Genomic DNA, 20,408 nt, shown 5'->3' with positions numbered 1-20,408 from the left:
CTCAGCCGTGGAAAGCCGAAGGTCAGGGTGCAACGGCTGCCGGTGCCCCCCGGCCTGCAGCCGCGGCCCGAAGGCGGAGACGCCCCGCCGGCAGCTCCCGGGCCGCCGCCGCCACCGCCCGCCCTTTACCCGTCTGTCCTGCGCGGCGGCGTTGCCAGGCGACGGGCAGTGCCGCGGCGGCGGGGCCCGGGCTGTCGGGGCTGTCGGGGCTGTCGGGAGGGCCGGCCCGGCGGGAGCGAGAGGCCGCCGCCATGTCGGGGGAAGGCGCCGGCCGCGGCGCGTCGGAGGTGAGCGGGGGCGGCGGCGGGCGGCGGGCCGCGGGCGGGGAGCGCGGCCTGCGGGGCCGGGGGGCGGCGGCGGCGGCGTTGGCTGCGGACGGGTTTCTGCGGCTGCGAATGCAGTAATTTGCTGTTAAAGACAGCACACACAAAAAAGCCGATTTGCTATCAAAATGAAAGCTGGGAAGCAGGTTTCCTTCTGTGCGGACGCTAGAAGCATCGCCCCGTGCGTGACAGTGGCTCTAGCACGTGAACAGCCTGCCTTGCCTGCTCCTGACAGGCCTGCAACAGCGGCTCTGGCCAAAGGACCAGCGGTGGCCAACAGCAGGTGCCTCGGGACGAGTGTGAGACCCGCGTCAAACAACCTGCTCTCAAGCCCTCCGTGGCTTGTGGCTCAGCGTCTTCCGATCTGGAGATACTGCGGCATTTCCTCATGTATTTTTAATCTCTAAGTGAGGCCAGTTGCTTTCAGAACCCCTGTAAACGTGGTGTGTCCGTGACGTCCTGCAGCAGAGAGTCCAAAACACCAGCGCTGGCTTTTGTGAAGTTCTGCCGTGGCTTTGGAGCTGCTGCCTGCTTCGGGTTCTGGCGCAGCAGCGGCCGGGGACGAGGCGGTCCCTGCTCGCCTGCTCTGTCACGCGTGACTGCGCAGGCCTCTTCCTCGAACTCTCGCTGATCAAAACGTACGAAAGGGCGGAAAAGGTGTCCCATGATGATACCACGTCATTATTGCAAAAAATGGAGGAGGGGTCTGCAAGATACATTTCTTATGAAGAAGAAATACAAGTTAATGCATGGAGGGGTTTTTTAAGCATAGAAAAATTGGGGGAATGATGATTGAGTGAAAACACTGTATTTTACTTATCCTTCACAATAGTCTTCAGTTAAATGGGTTAATCTTTGTTGCTCCATTTTACTTATGTATATGTGGGAGGGGGGAATTAGTGCTGAACTTGAAGAAGTGAATCTTCCCTTCTGTGTAAAAGTTATTTGTGAAACCATTTCAGGGTGAGCTACAAGAAGCAGTTTCTGCTCATGCAGCAAGAGAGCAAACAGCTGAATACTCAGACGACTTTGAGAGCGATGAAGATGGCGTGTTAAATGGTAAGACACAATTAAATATTTTTCCTCCTGTTCTTCCCTTTCTTAACTCATTACTAGATCACAGAGAATGTTTGTGAGTCAATATGATTTAATCTTCCAAGATTTTGTATTTTAACTTCTAAATCACTTAGTCCTCCTCTTCCAAGTTAAGAGCAGAATTCCCAGTGAAATCAGTGGTGCCAGCCTGCTAGACCAGATGCAGTTTGTGCTGTTTCCTACAGTTGTGATGCCCAGTTTTACTCCTTAGCCATGTTTTTTACACCTGGCTGGGACAGTAGCGCGCAGTACTGTGAATGAAAGTGGACATGGGGAGAGAGAAAGCCATGCTGCTCTCTTACTGTTTTCCCAGTCTGGACAAGGAGCAAATAAGGGCTGCAGGACACACTGCAGAGTGTGCTTGCCTGGCAGTGTGCACAAACCAGGAACAGGTTTGATCTGCCTGTTTTTCTTGGGCCACGATGCTTTGGTATTTGGTAATGTTTATGTTCGGTCTAACGAGATTGGCCGAATGGCTCTTCTTCCTCCTGATATGGTGCTGCATGTGAAGGGAAATATGAATCTTAAATATCATAATGAATTTTTAAAAGGACTTCCTCTGTGTCCTGTTTTTCATTCACATCTGAAATATCTTTTAAAAGCTCACGGGATGCTTTGATTTCCCTTTGCCGACAAGATTGAGAAAAAACACTCCTTCTACATTAAATGTTACTCAGCTATCATGACATTCTTTTGTTGTCTTCCTCGAGCATTTGAACTCTGAAATAAAGTCAATTAGAAATAACAGGCTACAGGAAGATAAAAATACTTTTGTTAAACATGTGAACGTCTGCATTGGCGCAGGTATCTCCTTTGAGTGTCTTCTAGTAGATTTCAGATGGGACAGAAATAAAGAGAATAGAAGGTGAAGATGGATTCTGGTAGCCAAAAGTGCCTAGCTTTGTTGTTGTTGACTTGCCTCCACTTCGTATGGCATTGGAAACATAGTTTTTTAGAAGGGATTTAAATTGCATGACGGATAAGAATTACCCAGTGAATATTTGAAATATCTTCTTTGGTTCGGGTCCGTGGAAACAGATGACGGGAAAGGAAGCAGAATAAGGATCTAGTTTGGTGGCTTTGCAGAGATCAGAGATGCAGAAAGATAAGTGCTCAGAGACTTAAGTCAGGAGAGTGTTATATGAAAAATACTTTTAAATTATGGAAAAGATAGTTTCTGAGTCCCATTTTTTCCACTTGTCTCAAACGGAAGTTGATAATGTGCTATTTTCAGGTATTGGGAAAGAACTTAATGAAAGTAATTCAGGTGCTGAAAGCACTAACAAATCAGTTGCTGTTGAGAGTCCTCTCTCAGATGATGATGCTTCACAAAAAGCAGATTTGGAAAACGAAGCTGCTGATGACTTGACTTTATCCTTTCATGAAAAGAAGCTTCACCAAATAATGCTTTTAGAAAGTGAAAACACACAGGATGACAGAAAAGATGGTGAAGAAGAATGTTTGGAGAGTCAAAATGAGGGTGATGACAGAAAAAGTAATGAAGAGTGTTCAGCTGCTGAAGAAGTACCATGTGATAATAGTGAAAGTGACCACTGTAATGACTTGCCTAATCGTGAACTACAGAAAAAAAGAAATCAAGAGGAAAACAAACCAATACCAAAGCCACAGGTGCACAAACCAAGAAATTCTTCAGCATCAGGTGAAAAGAAAGCATTTGAGTGTTGTTGCTGCTACTTGCTTAGCCATATTACAGTATTTTAAAGTGTTGTGATTTGGGTTAATTTCTGTGTTAAGTATCAGCTCCTTTGGCTTGCAGGGAATTTATTCAATATTCTTCTAAAACTACATGTTTTGATAAACGCCAGCTGCCAGAGGGTAAACTGAACCAGTGTGGGCCAAGTAGCAGGGGGTTCCTATTTGCCTTTTCCTTTCAGGAGATGAAAACCAGCTGTTTGGGTACTTAAAGTCCAGCTCTCCATCAGTGCCTGTCCATGGAAGGTGTGGGAGGGCTGCAGAGTTGCCTCCTCTCCGTGTACATAGCACAGAAAGCCATCTTCACAGTGTCCGCAGCATCCATGCACCCTTTAATGGAAAGGTCCTTAAACAGGCATCCCTTTTCTATGACCAGTGAAGTTGGACCACCGTGTTTGCAAATATAATGTTGAAGTTGTGATGCTGAGACATCATGATGCTGTAATGTAATAGAATGTCAAAAAATAAGCTGTAACCAAAATATTGATGAATGGTAGACTTCTCATAATCACAAAGTTAAAACTTCAAATGATCTTTTACTTTGAAGGTACTGACCCATTTTGGATGTGTTCTCAAACATGTAAAAAAAGAACTTTAGTGTCTCATTATAAGAATAGCTAATTCATTTTTAATATGCAAAGCAGAAGTTGGAATTCTGCTAATTGACCATATGTGCTTTTACAAATTTTAAATGTCAAAAGACTTCATATTTTTCATCTGCTTCCTAATATGGGAAGAAATTGTCCTGTTCGATGTTGAGAGAAATTTATGGCTGTTCATTACCTGTGGTGGAAGATTACAGCTTTGAAATTGGTAGAGCATGATTAGCGATATCAGCTCCCTTTTTTCTTTCCACATGATGGCACCAAAGTGCTAGATATTTGAATGTGCAGCAGGGTACTGCAGATGCCTCTCTTTCATGGCTAGTATGCCTGTGTAGTTTTAAGACTGGCAGAAAAAAGTTGAAGTACTCTTTTTCTTCATGTGAATCTAAGTAGTACAGTGATGCTAGCATAATGTTTTCAGTAAACAATCATTGTAAACTTCCTTGTATTAGATAAACTGATCCCTGTCCAACAGAGGAGGTGACTACCCGGAGATTAATTAGCTTTTTCTGCACCTTTGTTTTTTCTTGTGATTTACTGCGTGGAAAAACTGTCAGTGCACTTGTAGGAATATTGTTGTGACCTCTTAGCTCTCTAAATTTCACACTAATTATGTAATGAGACTTTATGCAGCTGAGTGTGCTGAATGGGCATGGGGATTCTCCCATTTCCTGTAATAGATTTGTATGAACTAGGACTTAATAAGAAATGCTTCCATGGCAATGTGCAGAATTAGATATGCATTTCTATGTGGATTGGCATACCTAAAGAAAAAGGCAGGCAGAAAGCCATTGTATGGCTTGATCTTGTTGGTAGCAGGGCAGGGGGAAGAAAACGTTAAGAAGATAGGGTTACTAAATAGGAGGAAGGTGAGGAGCCAGAGGATAGGAATCTGTAAGAAACCATTGTGTGGTGGTTCTGCTGCCCAGTGTCTGCCTTAGGGAGGGAACGGAGACATCACAAAGGAAGCTAGAAATATACTGAAAGCCCTCCTCTTCAACTGCATTTCTCATGATGTCTCCTCCTATCGAAGGTTGTTCTGTTCTGCACCGTGTGGAGAGAGGCAGTCTTCCCTCTGTATCTTCTCTAGTAGACAAAGAGACAAGCAGAATAGCAGAAAGGTTTTCTTACAACAGCGCTGTATTAGATATGTGCTTTCTTCTATAGTTATGAAAACTCTGTCTCTCTAATTGCAGATAAGCTGTTAAGTGTAGTCTCAATATATACACAGAGATATTAAATTGTCTATTTAGAGATTATATTAGAAGCTTTAAAACTTTCTTTAAACTTTCTGAAAAAGTGGCTGTAACTCTTTATATAGCTGTCTGTATATGGCCTCACTGTATTAAGAAAGCTGTGCTATTATTTAAGTAAGTAGCTCATGTAACTGAAAATAGTTGAATCTAACTTGACAAAATAGTGTTCCAGACTAAAATGTCTTTAACAAGGCATAACTGAAACTATAATATTTATTTTCAGCTGAGAATATCAGCATTCTTTCATTAGATGGCTGTTATAAACCATTACCTCAACCAAGAAGTATGTTGAGAAAAAGTGGTCCTGTGGAAGACAATGAGCTTAATAGGTCAGAAGGAAGAATAACTTCTACAAATGGATTGTCTTCGTTTTCAGCACCGTCATCCCTAACTACTCTGAATGCCCAAGGCACACCCAAGAAAAGATTGCTTGCCGAAAGCCCTGGTCCTGAAGTAAAGAGGGTATATGTGTCGATTTTTTTTTTTTACCATCTATATTGGAAACTTTTGAAACTAACTTTTATTTAGCTGACAACATTTTCTGAGAGAAAAATAGGACAAAAATAGGAGTGGGAAAAACTGTCTTTGCCAGTAGCAATTTTATGATGAGGGGCAGATAAGAGAACATCATTCTTTTTCTTTCTAACTAGAAACAGGATTTTATGATGGTTTGCAGCTTTATATGCTGATTGGTTTTATTTCTCCAAATGTAAAACAAGAATTATACTTCTCTTAGAGAGTTCTGAACAAGCATTCTATCGAAGTATGATAAAGTCAAAATAAATTATTCTGATTTGTTATGAATTGCTCACTTTATTTGTCACTTTCTGATCTAAGGGTCCATGGCTAGAAAGTACTTCACCACCATTTTCCATTAATTTTACTTCCCACAATGAAAGATCTGGAGACTCCAATTTACTGATGTGTGGAGAAGCACCACCTGCAAAAGGTAGAACTTAGATACGTACAACTGAATAAATGTTTTCATTTATACCTTAGCAATATCTAATGGTCCAATACAAGTCATCTTAAAAATCTAGCATTCTTAATTCCCTTCCTACTCTCTTTTAGTATCTTTCTCATGCCCTTGTGTCTCCTTCTGTTCTGGTTTTGAGAATGGCCCAGCCTCATTCTTGCAGTTATGTCCAAGTATCATCCCAGGTGTTGAGAAATCTGGCCCTAGAGGCATCCCAGGAATCGAGAGGAAGAGATTAAAGTTTGAGAATTTAGTTTTTGTACTTTGACTTATGTCAAGTGTATGCATCATTGTCTAAGTGTTTTTGAGACTTAAATCATTTTAATTTCATTTCCTCTTATGCAGTCAACATGACTATGGTAAATCTTTCACTTCTTCCTGCACTTTTTCCACAAAGGTTAATAAAAACCAAGTAGCACTTTTCTATTTTTTTTTTGATTTGTGAATCCTTAACAGTTCTTAGAGAATGTGCAGACCCTTTAAGAAATATCAAATCTGTGGGCTTCTCAGCAGTATCCATTGAACTTACCTTTCTTAGTACCCCTTTTTTTCAGACTGGTTACAAAAAATCCATGGACCCCAGGTTGAAAAACACTGAAATAGGCTGTTAGACACGTTTTTTAATTTGCTGGGAGGTAATTTGCTGTGTGCAGGACTGTAACAGGAAGGTAACATAGACTGTCAGATGCAGCAAGAAAAGTGCTGTCTGTATGGCCTGTGTAACGTCCATATGCTGCAGCCTAGTGAGATGGAACTCGGCTTGAAGAGTTTAGTGCAGAAAGGTGAATAAAAGTTGAAAAGTCAGGCAATGTACTGAGTAGTAAATAACAAATATGCTTAGATCCGTGTTTAATTTCAGTTCTTTTTTGTGTTTTGCTGCTACCTTAGACTAGAAAATTTGTTTGGTATAGCCTGGTGCTTTTCAGCATCGTTAATGAAACAATGTCTAAGGAGAGTTTGTATGGGGAAAAGGATATGAGCATCAGTGTACGGGGATGGGTGGATTCTCCAAGTGCAGGGACAACATAAGATGAAGAGAATGATAAAGGTGGTGTTGTCAGGACAGAGGACATAGAAACAATGATATGGAGTCTGCAAGAAAAGTGGAGGAAAAGGGATTGGAAACGATTGTTTAAATACGATGCTGAAGTGTGCAGGTGTAAGAATTCCAAGCTGACTGATCAAACTTGTATAGCTTGAACTGTCAAGAAAGGAACTACAATAATAATACAGGTTTTATGTAGCTTTTTTCAGCTAACCATGGGAAGGTTAGTGTTTTGTATCCATTTTGCAAACAGAGCCAAACTGACTTGCATGTGAAGTTCATGCTACAAAGTGCTCATAGTCAGCAGTAAATCTTCTGTCTCCAGTGTCCTGTGCACGAAGTGCTGCAGCTTAATTAGAGTTGTACAATTTCTGATGCCTACAGTTTATATACAGTCGTACTATCTAGTAAGTGTAAAGTAAAATATGAAAGTTTACATATCAACAGATAGAAAATGAATCATATAAATTCAGAATTCTCCTTGTCACTTCAAACTTACCTTCATTATTGTAAATCTAGGTTAAATTTCTTAGATTGCCAGCATTGATATTCCATTTTTCAGGTAAGTTGGAGTTAATATCTCATCCACAACTTATATTTCTTTTAAGAATTCCATCAGAAAACTGTGGAAGACTATAATTTGGAATCTACCGTGGCCGCCTTTGGTTTGTGTCTGAATTGTTTTACAAATTTAGATCTCCGCATTAATGGCAGTTCAGATCTGATAAAAATGTTTTTTAAGTATTATTAATAAAGCATTTCATAAATGACAATTTCACCAGTTAGGCATGCTTTTAAATTGAGGTGTTTTGTTTAAATCCCCACCACAGAGTCTTTCTGTTATTTCCTTGTGTCCCACATTCCTGAAACACACCACGCAATGAAAGTAGTTTTTGTTACGTAAATTGTCATACAGACTCCATTAATAGTTTGCTAGATGTCAGAAGAGCTCTTGCTGTGATTGCAATGGCCCTTGATTTTGGTTTCTCCACTAGAACCATGTTTGGGTGGTGAGGCAGATGGGAAGTTTTGCCTTTGTCATGCTCACACATTCTATAACATTTGCTAAAAATTCAGTTGCTACTCCAGTCTTACGTTTAAATACAATACAAGTGAATACTCTTCTTATTAGTCCATATAGTTCTTAGAAGGAAGTATACAGAAAATACATTATATTACATCAAATTTAGTAATATATTTCATAAACAGATGTTTTTAGTACAGAAATAACAATAGTGAGAAACAATGAAATTCTTGTTAATGTGTCCTCTCAATCTTTTTTCTCCTGTTAGATCAAGAGCAGAAGAAGACCAGCACCAGTGACTTGAAACTGGAGGACAATAGTAGAAAATCTCCTTCCGTGGTAGAAGTAATGGTGACCACAGTATATGAGAAAACAAAGAAATCCGAGAAGTCAACAGATGACAGTTCAGATGAAGCGGTGAAAATAGTGGAAGGGCAAATAGTAACTGATACAATACAGGAGGTATCAGTGAATGATCAATCTGAGCATGAGGACGCAAAGAACACTTCAGAGGCCTCTGTCAAGGTATTATTCATATGCGTATTTACCATTGTTTAGAACAATGTCCTAGAAGCACAGTGAAAAGTTTTGCAAAGTTACTGTTGGTACCTTAAATGTGTAGAACTGTGTTTGTAAAGCTGACAATTTATTTCTGGCTTCTAGAGCTGAGGCTCTTTTAAATTCTGTAGAGTTTTATGGAAGATGTGGGGAATACCTTTTACACAAGTCATTTAAACCAGATAAAGGTATTGAAACGTGCGTTTTCCAATCTTTATGAAATACCCTTATCCGAGTGAAAATGTCAAATGTCTATTGTGAGGTTAGCTGAATTGGCATGAGCAGTGGATGAATGTTGGCAGAGGATGGAATCCATGGTGTGACTTGATGAATGGATAAGATGCAAAGCACTTTATGCTTTATCATAATAAAGAAAATATGTAGATATATGTAACTGTTAAAGCTAAATATTAAAAACAGTTAAAAGAGTGTTGATATAATAACAGGGAAGCCCACTGCCAAGCCTGGTTATTTTTATTCCTTTGCATTTTTAAACTATGGACTTTTATGTAATACAAATAAACATTTCTAGGTGCCATTCCAAAAAGATACAGGCATTCTGAAAGTTTGGTTCATTGGTTCGGTTTGGTTTTTTTTACTTTCCTACCTTGTACTATACCCTTTCTATATTAGAGTGGCTTTCTTGCATATTTTTCTAGCGTCATAGAATCATAGAATATCTCAAGTTGGAAGGGAACCATACGGATCATCGAGTCCAACTCCCAGCATCCTTGTTAGCTTGTAAAAACCTGTTTCATCCTGATGTCATTGTGTTGCTTGAGAGACTCTGTAATTTTACTTTTCCTTTGTGTTTCTTAGAAACTAAGTGAAACAAAGGAGAGAGCTCTACAAAACCCGAAAACTTCTTTATCTGACAGGTAAGAGAAGGATGCTATGTATCACAGTCTGCAGAGTGTAAGATGCATGTAAATGCCCTGACAATGCTGCTTCACTCTCATTTTCTGTCAGCATTGTCTTCACTGCTGACAGCCTCTGACCATCTGTGGAAAACAGTTTAGTAGATGTGTCGTGTTGTTATAACCCTTGCTCAGGGTTATGTAAGATCGGACTCCGAGTCTTTTCCAGTGTCTATGATGAGTGTGTGCTACTGGATCCACCAATGAATCCAGTCCATGATGTCTTTACAGGTTTTAAGCTGTTTTGTAAAAGAAAGTATAAGGAATTTGTAAACTTCTTGGGCTGAACATGTTGCGTAGTGGCTTGTTTTGGCAATAGTAAAGCCCTCAGAAGAAAATGGGCTCCTTCCTCCTTTCCTTTTCCCCTATCCACAGCCAAGTGCATGTAAAAACAGAATCACAGTGACTTTTGGTATGCACTGAAATAAAAGGAACGCTACTTGGTATCAGCTACAATAAATGGAAAGATCATTAATATGTTTGTGTCTTGGTATTTTTATAGGTCTCTGTCTTCTGCGCACTTAAAGAAAAAGGTGAAAGCTGTTCCATCAGCTACACCTATTTCATCTCAATATATGGGAACGTTAAAGGTGTTGGAGGATAAACGCGTGCAGAAGAACAGTACAAAATTTGACAAAGCAGATAGTTTACGAGCAGCTGTTTTCCAGGTAGATTGTAAAAACAAACAAATAAAAACTGAACAAAACAACCAACAAACAAAAATACATATATAAAGGTCTTGTTACAGGAGTCAACACTTCTTATTTTCTTGAAATCAGTATTTCTGAGTATATTCCTTGCATATGCTTACAGGTGTAATAATTCTTTCATTCTGTTGGCTATGCCTTTTCATCAAATTATGAACTAAAAAGCTAGATGAGAGGGACATACCATGGTTCATAATTTATTGTGTCAAACTATTTTCAGACACATATAATATTTTCATTTATTTCTACTTCTTCCTTAACATAACTAAGTGTGTAATTTAAGTTTCTTTTCCTGGTATGTTCTATTCAGCTGGCATTCAGGAAAAGTGAAAACAGGTCTAGTATTCTCTCCAGAAGGATAATCTATGTGGATTCTGTGTAGAATTTCATAACGATTAGTTTGTGGGTTCCAACGGATTTTTGCTAGTAATCTGTGTGAGAAAGACTTTCATTAACAGATGCTGTTCATATTGGTATGTGGTTTTAATACCTGTTATCATTCTAGAACAAAATTTAGAACGTCAAATCCATATTTATATTGTCTCCATAATTTGTAAAGGTAAAATAGGCTTCATTTATGACACCTGTATCTCTAAGCAGCATACCAAATACATAATTAAACCTTGAAAATTCAAGCCTGATTCTGCAAATGACTCGTAACACTTTATGGATGCCTGAAGTCTCTTATTCTCTTTAATTATAGGTATTTGCAAGAGAGACAATAAATGTAAATAATATTCCTATTTATCAAGTGATAAGAATCTTTATTCCATTCTTCTTTTTCTTTTAATGCTTACATTTTTGGTGTTTTTTTAAAGATTTTTTTTTGAAGATCCTTAAGCTTTTTCATATTTTGTAGCTATGAATTTAGAACCTTAGTCTTCCACATTAGTTATTTAAGTAGCATATGGAAGAATTAAGAGTAATTTTGGTGGTCATTACATTTGTGCTGCTCCAATAATATTTGGTTAACATAACTTTTTTAGTTATACCTTAAAAAGACTTTAAAAATATAAAAGTCTTCTAATGGTTCTTACAGAATTGGTTGGAAAAGAAAAGGGTCTTTCTACTGGAATTAAAGAGAATTGAAAAGAAGAAAGCTGAAAACCTAAGGAACAATACTGAAAAGGTTTGTTGACATTCTTGTTTAAAAAGAAGTTGACAAACTATAATTCTTTGAAGTATGCTTACCTGTGCTTTCTGCCTGATTATATCACTCTGCTATTCTAAGGCATCTGGTTTTCTCTAAATAGCATGAGGTGAGTTGAAACCATAAATGGCATGTCACACTTGTTATGGTTGCTGTAAAGGGTGTGTGGCTGATGCTTCCCTACACATTTACGTAAGGTATGTTAAAAGTGTGCTTCTTAGATTAATTTTCAGGTTTGTTGACAAAGACCTTGGGATGCTCAACCCTTCAGGTGTTAAGTTTTAATTTGTCATCTGTTAGAAAATGAGTTTGCTCCCTATCTCAAGAGATGCTTATCTGCAGAGGACTGTATTTTGAATAGTACCATATACAATTCTTAGATTTGGCTTTTAAGTATTTAACATGTTTCTCTTCTAAGCATGTAACATGTATTTCATATTACTCTACACATATTTTGCAGGAGTAGTTTTTCTCATTCGATTAAGTTAAATTAAAAGTGAGCACAGAAAAAAACCACTGTATATAGTTCAAATTTAATTTTGAGTATTACTTGGAATGTTGTCTGCAAATCAATTTCAGTTTCTTTATTGCACCATCTAATCCTACATTTGACAATGAGTTTAAAGCGTACTATTTCAATTATGGTTTTATATTTAAGTGTATTTAAGTATAGACTGTTATTTTCAATCTAGAAAGAAGCTGTTAAAAGAGAGGAAGCAATCGCATCTTTTGAAGCCTGGAAGAAAAAGAAAGGAAGAGAAGCAAAGAAGTTAAGTGAAAAAAGGAAACTTGAGGAGCTTAAGAAAAAGCAAGCAGCAGAACAGAATGAGGAGAAAACAGAAGCAGCACAGAAGGTGATGTGAAATACGTACATAAATGTCTATTGTATGTGGTTCAGGAGATTGTTGGGAATAATTTTCATAAATCCAGCAAGAAATGGAAATAAACTAGATTCTAAAATCAAAACATGGTTAATTTTTGAAGACAGCTCATATTAGATTCTGTTCTGTTGGAAGTATGTAATGTTTACATTTGCACACAAACAGGCATTTTTGCATATTTGAATTGCTCTTAACAGAACATAAAATAAACTCCATATAAAATCATTGGCAATAAACTATTACTTACTGGGAAAATAATTTATTTCTTTTTAGGAATAGTGATACCTACTTCTGAGCAATGCTACAAACAAATATTCCAAAATTGGCATGTGTAGAAATTACAAAAAACAATAATACAGAATAAGCAAGTGGAGTATTGACAAAAAGGTGAGGGGTAAGATTTCTGATGAATCTGTGGTTTTCCTTAGGCATTCGAAAAATGGAAAGAAAGAAAAGCAGAATGTTTAAGAGAGCAAACCAGAAAGGAAAAACAGTCTGAAAGAATCAGGAAGAAGAAAGAAGAGGAACTGGTTGCAGAGAAGAAGAGAGACAGCATGTCAGCAGTTGAAAAATGGTACTACTGCACTGGGTTTTGGAATATCATAGCTTCCAAAATCTTTGCTTATAAATGCAATAGGTCTTCTGTGAGTGCTTTAACTGGGAGACAATGGCATGCTTGGGATCAGGCTCTTCAGTCCCAATGGGGAACAAGTATAACAATGAGAACAAGCTGTAAAGCTTCTTTCAGTTTAGTAACTTAAATGCTTTCCTCCCCAAAAGGCTACTAACTAAGCCCAGGCGTGAATGCTGCAACGGAGAGGTAAAATTCATTGAGTAGTATAATGTCTTATGTGATTAGTCTCATGCTTCGTTACTAAGCCATAGGAAGGAAGGTAAATCTTTATCTAAGTTTTGTGGAATACAATGTATGAATGTAGATTTATTCAGAAGCAAATGAGATGTGTCTGCTGGAGAAATTCTTTGTTACTTTTACAAGCCAAGAGTTTTCACAGACCATGTGCAACTTACTATTACTCACAGAAGTTTTGAATCTCATTTTTATATGATACCACATAAGGGAGAAAGTAGAACAAAAAAGGTGATGCCATAATAGAATAGTAGATTCATTTATACCTTGGTGATATAATCTATAAAGACGGACTTTGAAGATTTTGAATATATATTGTCCGTCTTTTATTAAATGCGTAAAATATCTCTTTTGACTCAATTTAGTTAATCAGTCACAGATGCAGCATTTAGTCTGTTACATGATGATCTCCTGTTCTTCCCTCTCACTATACAGGAATGAAAAAAAGGAAGAATATATGAAACAGAAGAAAATAGAAAAAATCCTAGAGAGAAGAAAGCAAGAAATACAACAAGCAAAGAAGGAAGAAAAAAATAAAAAGGCTATGGAGGAATATGAAAGATGGCTGGTATTTTTTTTTTGCACTTTGTCAAACTGAGAGAGATTAATGTAGTAATGAGTGTGAACACTTTTGTAGGGTAATACTCATTGTTTTTCATGCTGTTAGGGGAGAGGCCAGATGATGGCAGCATTACATAGCTAGTCCCCCAGAATTCTTGAGCAAAATGATGATAAGATATGGTGGGCTTGTTATTTAGCATACGTGGAAAATATATTTTCCCTACCTACATGCCACAGAATTTCGAATTTCATTGTTAGTCTTCATTTTTTGAAATTCCATGTCAGGAGCAACCATCTCTGAAGGGCCGACTCACCCCAGCACAAAACCTGCAAAGCCAAGCAGCATCACCAGCTGCAACAGTGAGTGCATATACATTCAGGGAAGCATTTAAAGTGGAGACTTGTATACCTTAAAATTCATAAAAGCACTTGTAATGAGGTTTGAGATTATTTCCGTTTATGAGAAAGGGTATACTCTGATGCTGCCAATTATATTTTTCCTACAACAGCATACTTTAGTCACAGTTGTTAAGCAGTAAACTCATCTAGTACTCTAGTCCCAACAATAAGGCAGGCTTTTTTTTCCTTGCTACAGAAATACAGACTAGAAGAGAGATCACTAATATTCTTAGTATATATTGTTTTCTTAAAGATGTGTGACTTGCTAGTTAAAGAAAAACCTGTGTTTTCAATCCTCACCTTGTGGCACACTCATCATACTGACTTTCAAGGTTTTCTTAGTTTGAGAGTGTTTCTTCTGTTGTCTCTCTTCCTTGTGACTTCTGGCATGCATCCTGTACATATGGTCTCTGTTGCCATTTATAAGAATGGGATCTTGCAACTCAGCTGGCTTAAGGTCCTTACAGAGATTCATTTGTACTTTCAATAGCTTAAAAAAAATCTTTTCCAGAGTCTGGAGTGGGCTTTCTATATTTTTTTGGGGGGGGATAGATGAGAACTGAGGCAGGCAGATGTACAGGTGTGGGACAGATTGTGAAAGGACAATCATCCTTTACTTGGCTAACTCAGAAATATGCAGTTACGGAAAACAGCAGGAGCCTGCATATTTTCCCTGCTCTCTATTTTCAAACCCTTTTAGTCTTAGGTTTAAGTCTTTTAAGATCTTATTTGACCTGGTCTCCTGTTGGAATACCTCTGACTTCTGTAAGCATTGGTAAGAAGTGCTTTCTCTGGTCCCCTTTGTTAAGTGATTTCCAGCTCACTTTTGTCAAATGACTAATGTCCAATCTTAGATTATTTCTTGCTTAGTCAGTATTCCTGGTTCCCAAGGAAGGAAGTACTATGCTTTGAGTAGTATCTAGCGCTCTGTCCCAGTATGCTCCGCTTACTGCGACTATCCTCAGTTAGCATAGTTGTACCAAAGCATGAATGCTACCTCTCATTGTACATTTGACTTCCCTGCTGTCTTGGACTCTGTACGAAGGTAAAGAAAATTATACCTTTTTTGGGGAATTAAATATGCTGCCGAGCACAGGCTCCACTGCTCAAACTATGTATAAATTCCTGAGGTCATCACTTCACTTCGGTGGGATTATTAATATAAATGTTAGTAGTTGGCGGAATGACCACATCTAAATGGATGTATGTGTGCCGACATGAGAGAAGCAGTTTGAAAAATAAGCAGGTGTTGGAGGATGTGATAGGTACTGAATTGGTTGGCAGAGGTACCTCTAAAATTATGTTTTTCTTATATATGTGCAAGTGTTGACTGATGTGTCTCATGCCCAGTCTTCACATTTTTACTTTCTGAAATTGTGCTGTTTTTTGCAGCTAACACACTTTTATTTGAGAAAGCATATCGGGCAATGGCTCTGTCATCGTGTTTGGCCAGAATATTATCTCACTTTGCATAGGAATAGAGAAAATACACACCTTCAGTGAACTGCAGGAGAGAAACGCCTGTAAAGTTGTCAATGTATTATGAAGGGAACTAAGATGGCATCTGCCTACAGGTAAATAAACAGGGATCAAATCTGAGAGGGCAGGACTGTGGAAGTGTTTTAAGTGTATTATTTCAAATAGGATTTTTGTTTGAAGGGAAATAAAATAGGAGTAATATAGTGGGAAATATTCTAATATGTTTTCATTTAACATTCAACAGAAAAAGTGTGTAAATTCGTCCTCAGCTGAACCAGGTGTTGACCATAATGCATGGATAAAACAGACATAAAAATCTCCTTGTAGCTCTTCTAAAATGTAAGAAGCATTCTGCTTTTATGTTAATGGAAATTCTGTTACTTATACTTCTAGAGGTCATTGTGTGCATGTTTGATAACATAAGTGCATAGAGAAGATTACTTTTTAAGCATGAAAATAAATGCCCTGAAAAAGGCTATTAACACTTGTAAAATGCTAACATAAAAAGGATAATCTTGAGCTGAGATACTTTAGTATTGCTGAGGAAATTTAAGCTTCTGAATTTTTTTTGTTTCTTTCTTACTATCTGCCTCTTGGCTACTCACCAAGTACTCTTCAAGCCAATCTAGATGTTTTGCTTGATAAGTGATCATTTTTTACTTAATACAGACTACCAGTGTCTGACACTTGTCATTGACATGCACCTATTCTGAGGAGTAGAACGTGGAGAAGGATCGTATAGTTTACAACGACAGATCAGTTGTTTCCATTATTTTTGAGATAGTAATCGTGATATCTGTTTTCTGTAGAGAAAAGTGAGTATCCTAGATGTGTTATGTTCTCCATTTTATGTGGTAAACTTTAACCTAGTATGAGTTGATGAGAAGTAAGGCTGCTCTCAAATAATTCTCAAAGACCAACATAGTAAGGTTGAATGCCCTAGAAGAAGTTTGAAATTTTACCTTGAGTTTGAGCATGCTCAACACCTATTTTTGGCATTCTAAAGCTGTTTAAAAAGATCAGGAAATGATGTACTGGATGGGTCTCATGGATTTGTTGCTTTTCTGGGTTAGAAAGAGCTGATGTGGGCTATTCATTTCATGTGCTTTAATAAGATCTATCTGAAAATACTTTCTATATTGGAATTTTAATCTCGGGGCATTGCAATATGTGAGAAATAAGGCTCTTATTGTTGTTCCTCTTAAATGTTGTAAGGCTTCTGTACTATCTAAAATTCAATTATTATGTGGCAGTCATACTGCTAAAGAATGTGATCTTCCTAGAATTTTGTAAGTGAAAAATGTATTCATCTTACTAGGCTATTGAGTAGGAAACTTCCACAGAGAAATCAAGGCATACAATTGAGTTGATCTAGTGTATGACAAGCTACAGTTATTGTTTTCATCTTTCACTATTTCTGTTACTCTTCTTCTGTTAGTACAAATAGCATCTTGTTTATTATTTTAGGGAAGATTTGTATCAGTATTGTCTTGTGAGAACACAAACCGTGGTTAGGACTAGAACAAAAAGCTTTCTGTGTATTGAAGGTGGGGAAGAAGCCAGTAAATCTTCATGTCAAATTTAATCTTTTAAAAACCAGTTAAATTAACTCAAGACTCTTCCCTTGGCACTGGGATACATTCATGAAAATGGGATCTTCAAACCCAAATATTCAAAACTGAGACATCATTAAAAAATCCAAAGCAACTTTCATTGCCTTCCTGGGTGGGCGTATGCTTTATCTTTGGTTTGGGTTTTTCATACGTGAGTCTGTTGTGCAACATGTATTCAGTAAAGAGTCCTTTATAAACATAAAATATGCACATTTCTTTGTAACATGTAACACGTGATTTCTTAAATAGTTGCCAATACTGCTTCAATAAGTCCTATTTTTTAATGCGTTTTCAGTTACCTGTCTTGATGTGTCTTTGAATTTCAAATACAGATTCAGATTCTAAGATTTGTAGAATATAATTTTTTTTTGTAAAAATAAATAGGCTGGGTATGTACAAATACTCCAAAACAGGAACATGAATCATACATGTGTTCCACTATAGAGCACATTGTTCCCAAGCTCGTCTGTGCTGCTTGCACATATCTTGTCATCTTTTCTGAAAAATATCACTGATAATGCAGACTCCTTTCCTCTTAGGGTACTAAGGGTAGAGTTCTCTTTAAGAAGTCCTGAAAAAAATATCTTGAACTTGTTCTAAAGACTCAAAGCCACTAGTTGCGTTCATCCGAGGAAGATCTCTATGGAAGGAGAAGAAAGGCAAAAGCGTAGGATGACAGAGAAGAGTCAGAATCTTACAGTGCTACAAGCCCGGTTTGTCTCAGTTGCTCCATATGCTCTAGAAAGGTACAGTTTGTATGGAGAGATAATATTTTTTATTATACTGTGATGAACTTTTGTATCACTTGTTTTAGTAAACGGCATTACTTCTCCATGCAAACTTCGCCTTGCTTTTAATCAGCTTTACTAGTAACATCATGAAATAATTGTGTTTATTTAGCCAGACCAGACATTCCTAACTGAATTGGATCTTCATTTATGTTAAGAAAGACCTAAAGGGCACAGATTAAAATCACATTGATAGGATTGATGTTGCACTGCATGTTATGCTTTTTTAAATTTTTGTACGTATCACATGTATAGCTAGCATTAGTACAGTTCCTATTAATGTACAGTTTGCACATGTGTAAAATGAGAGAAAATTTCCACTCAAGCTCCCTTTTTTACAATAACACTTCTGTCCCCATTTACCAGTCTACTCCCTTAGCCACAGTTACTTCACTATTTCTCTTCTCACTTACGAATAACAGGCAGACACTGGAAGGATCTTGGGGAATTTGAGGACATACAGTGTCCCTCAGAGGGACGGGATCATGGCTTATCTGAGAGTGCCTGTTATCTTACAGTTATCTTCAAGGAGCAGTACTTCCACTGCAATGCAGTTCATACATGTGAAAATATGAAACACAGGGTGTTTCAAAATACTGGCTGCTAGGCTGCAAAAGAGGAAAGGGCCAAGGTTGGATTTGGCACAACTGATGATGGTTTTAAGCCTGCATATCCACATTGCATCTTTACTACCAATGGTGTGTATGCCAGTTGTTGGTCTAGGAATGAATGCACTGCTCATGTGCCAGAAAGCCAGCTGCTCAAGGACCTTTTATCCACCTGTCAAGTGGGGCACTGTGATACCCTCTTCCGTCAACCTTGGTTCCACCAAGAGAGAAACTCCTTTAAGTCAGTAAGTAGTGTGCTCAAGCATGCACCGCAAACCTGCCAAGTATGATACAAGGAAAATTTGCACCTATCAAGAACTCTCCAGTGTACTAAATTGCTAATGCAGATGCACCCTTAGATACTGGTCCTCACAATGGTGAAACGGCAGTCATCTTTGCACAGAAGAATGCTTATTTTATATAGAACAGAACAATATAAAAATTCAAAAATAATTATAAGTAATTGCAAATTATTTTTTATTGACAGGTCTCTTGAAAATCATTAGTTAATCAGGCACAAAAAGAATATTGCAAGTATCTTGCTTATCCTTCATCATCCTAACTGCCCATTGCTGTTTGAAACAACAGAAAATATCATCAGAACCTTGCAGTGTTTATAAGTTAGATATTTGTTTATAATTAAATTGTTTAATTCCCAGTTTGTTCTAGTACGTGGCAAGTGTGATTTAACAAAGATGTATCAATGTTCTCATGTAATGAGAACAACATATTTAGCATTGCAATTTAAGTATCCTCTTAATGAAAAGAAGTAATTAAGATGAGACTAATTATATATAAGACAAATACAGTACCTAATCCACTAGGCCTTCTGTTGGGCTTTTTGGTTAGATAGTGCACAAAACCAGCCCATCCTTGATACAGTCGCCTTAATCGCAAATGACATCAAATGTGCAGCTGCTTGGGTTGCGTTTTGCAGTATGTGTGACTGAATCCCTAAAAGGGATGTGCTAAGCTCCAAAAGGCAAATCTCCATTGCATATTAACTTCTCATTTTACACAAGAAATGTATAATAATTGTAACCTTTCTGTTGGTGGAGTTGTTTTTTTGTTTGGTTTTTTTGTTTGTTTGTTTTATGGTTTGGGTTTTTTTGATATATCTTTTTATTCTCAGGAAAAGAAAGAGAGGAAAGAGCAGCTTGAGAAGAAGCAAAAAAAGTTGCAGGCTGTCCGTGGGGATGAAGCACCTTCTCCCTGGAGTCCGCCTGGGAAAGTCACACATTCAAGGCATTACTGAGCAGCCTGTTGCCTTCTATGAGAAGAGATGATCCATGAAGTTCTGACAATGGCTAGTCATTATTTCAATAACAGCTGATTTTCACTGAATCCATAATAGATGTTGCATCCTTTCTTCTTGGTTTATTTTCTCTTTGGAGTTTAAATAGATCAGTTGTCCCTTTCCATTGCTTTAGAAAATGTACTAATTTTTGCAATTCCACATTTAACTTAGTTTTGCTAAATCCCATGTTACTTCGTTCCTTCTTGGTGAAAGTGTATATTAAGGATACATAAGGCTGGACTCTAGCATTTTTTTCACCCAATAAGTAGCAGAATGGTTATTTTTAAGTTACTAGGCCGCACTGCTGGGGAGTTAAGTCTGGAAGAAATGCTTTGTGAAGGGGGGGTGATGGGCAAGGAGATGTTGGCTCTCTTGTGGTGACAGAAAGAAGACAAAAGGCTAAGCAATATGGTAGGGGGATGTCATTTTCATACATGAAGAGACAAGCTACAGAGAACATAATATAATTCTTAGATTATGTTACATTATGAAATATAAAAAAAGCTTTTAAATTAAAACTGCCTTAAGCAGAAACAGGATTTCAT

The 20,408-nt window shown here is 37.8% G+C and overlaps 1 protein-coding gene across 1 annotated transcript; it reads left to right on the top strand.

Annotated features, from left to right (window-relative positions):
* Positions 1 to 251: 251 nt before the first annotated feature.
* On the top strand, positions 252 to 19,821 carry MAP9 (microtubule associated protein 9; the record flags this gene model as incomplete). The annotated part of the gene is made up of 13 exons (XM_082315063.1): positions 252 to 287; positions 1,286 to 1,372; positions 2,784 to 3,078; positions 5,216 to 5,445; positions 5,830 to 5,941; positions 8,306 to 8,562; positions 9,415 to 9,473; positions 10,015 to 10,180; positions 11,259 to 11,348; positions 12,062 to 12,223; positions 12,679 to 12,824; positions 13,554 to 13,686; positions 19,699 to 19,821. The coding sequence occupies 13 exons, from the start codon at positions 252 to 254 to the stop codon at positions 19,819 to 19,821; spliced, it is 1,896 nt and encodes a 631-aa protein (XP_082171189.1).
* Between the last annotated feature and the right edge of the window lie 587 nt (positions 19,822 to 20,408).

The sequence above is a fragment of the Platalea leucorodia genome (genome assembly GCF_965183815.1).
Source record: "Platalea leucorodia genome assembly, chromosome: 6".
Lineage (NCBI taxonomy): Eukaryota > Metazoa > Chordata > Aves > Pelecaniformes > Threskiornithidae > Platalea > Platalea leucorodia.
The sequence above is the reverse complement of the archived record's forward strand: the minus strand, read 5'-3'. Positions and strand labels throughout refer to the sequence as shown.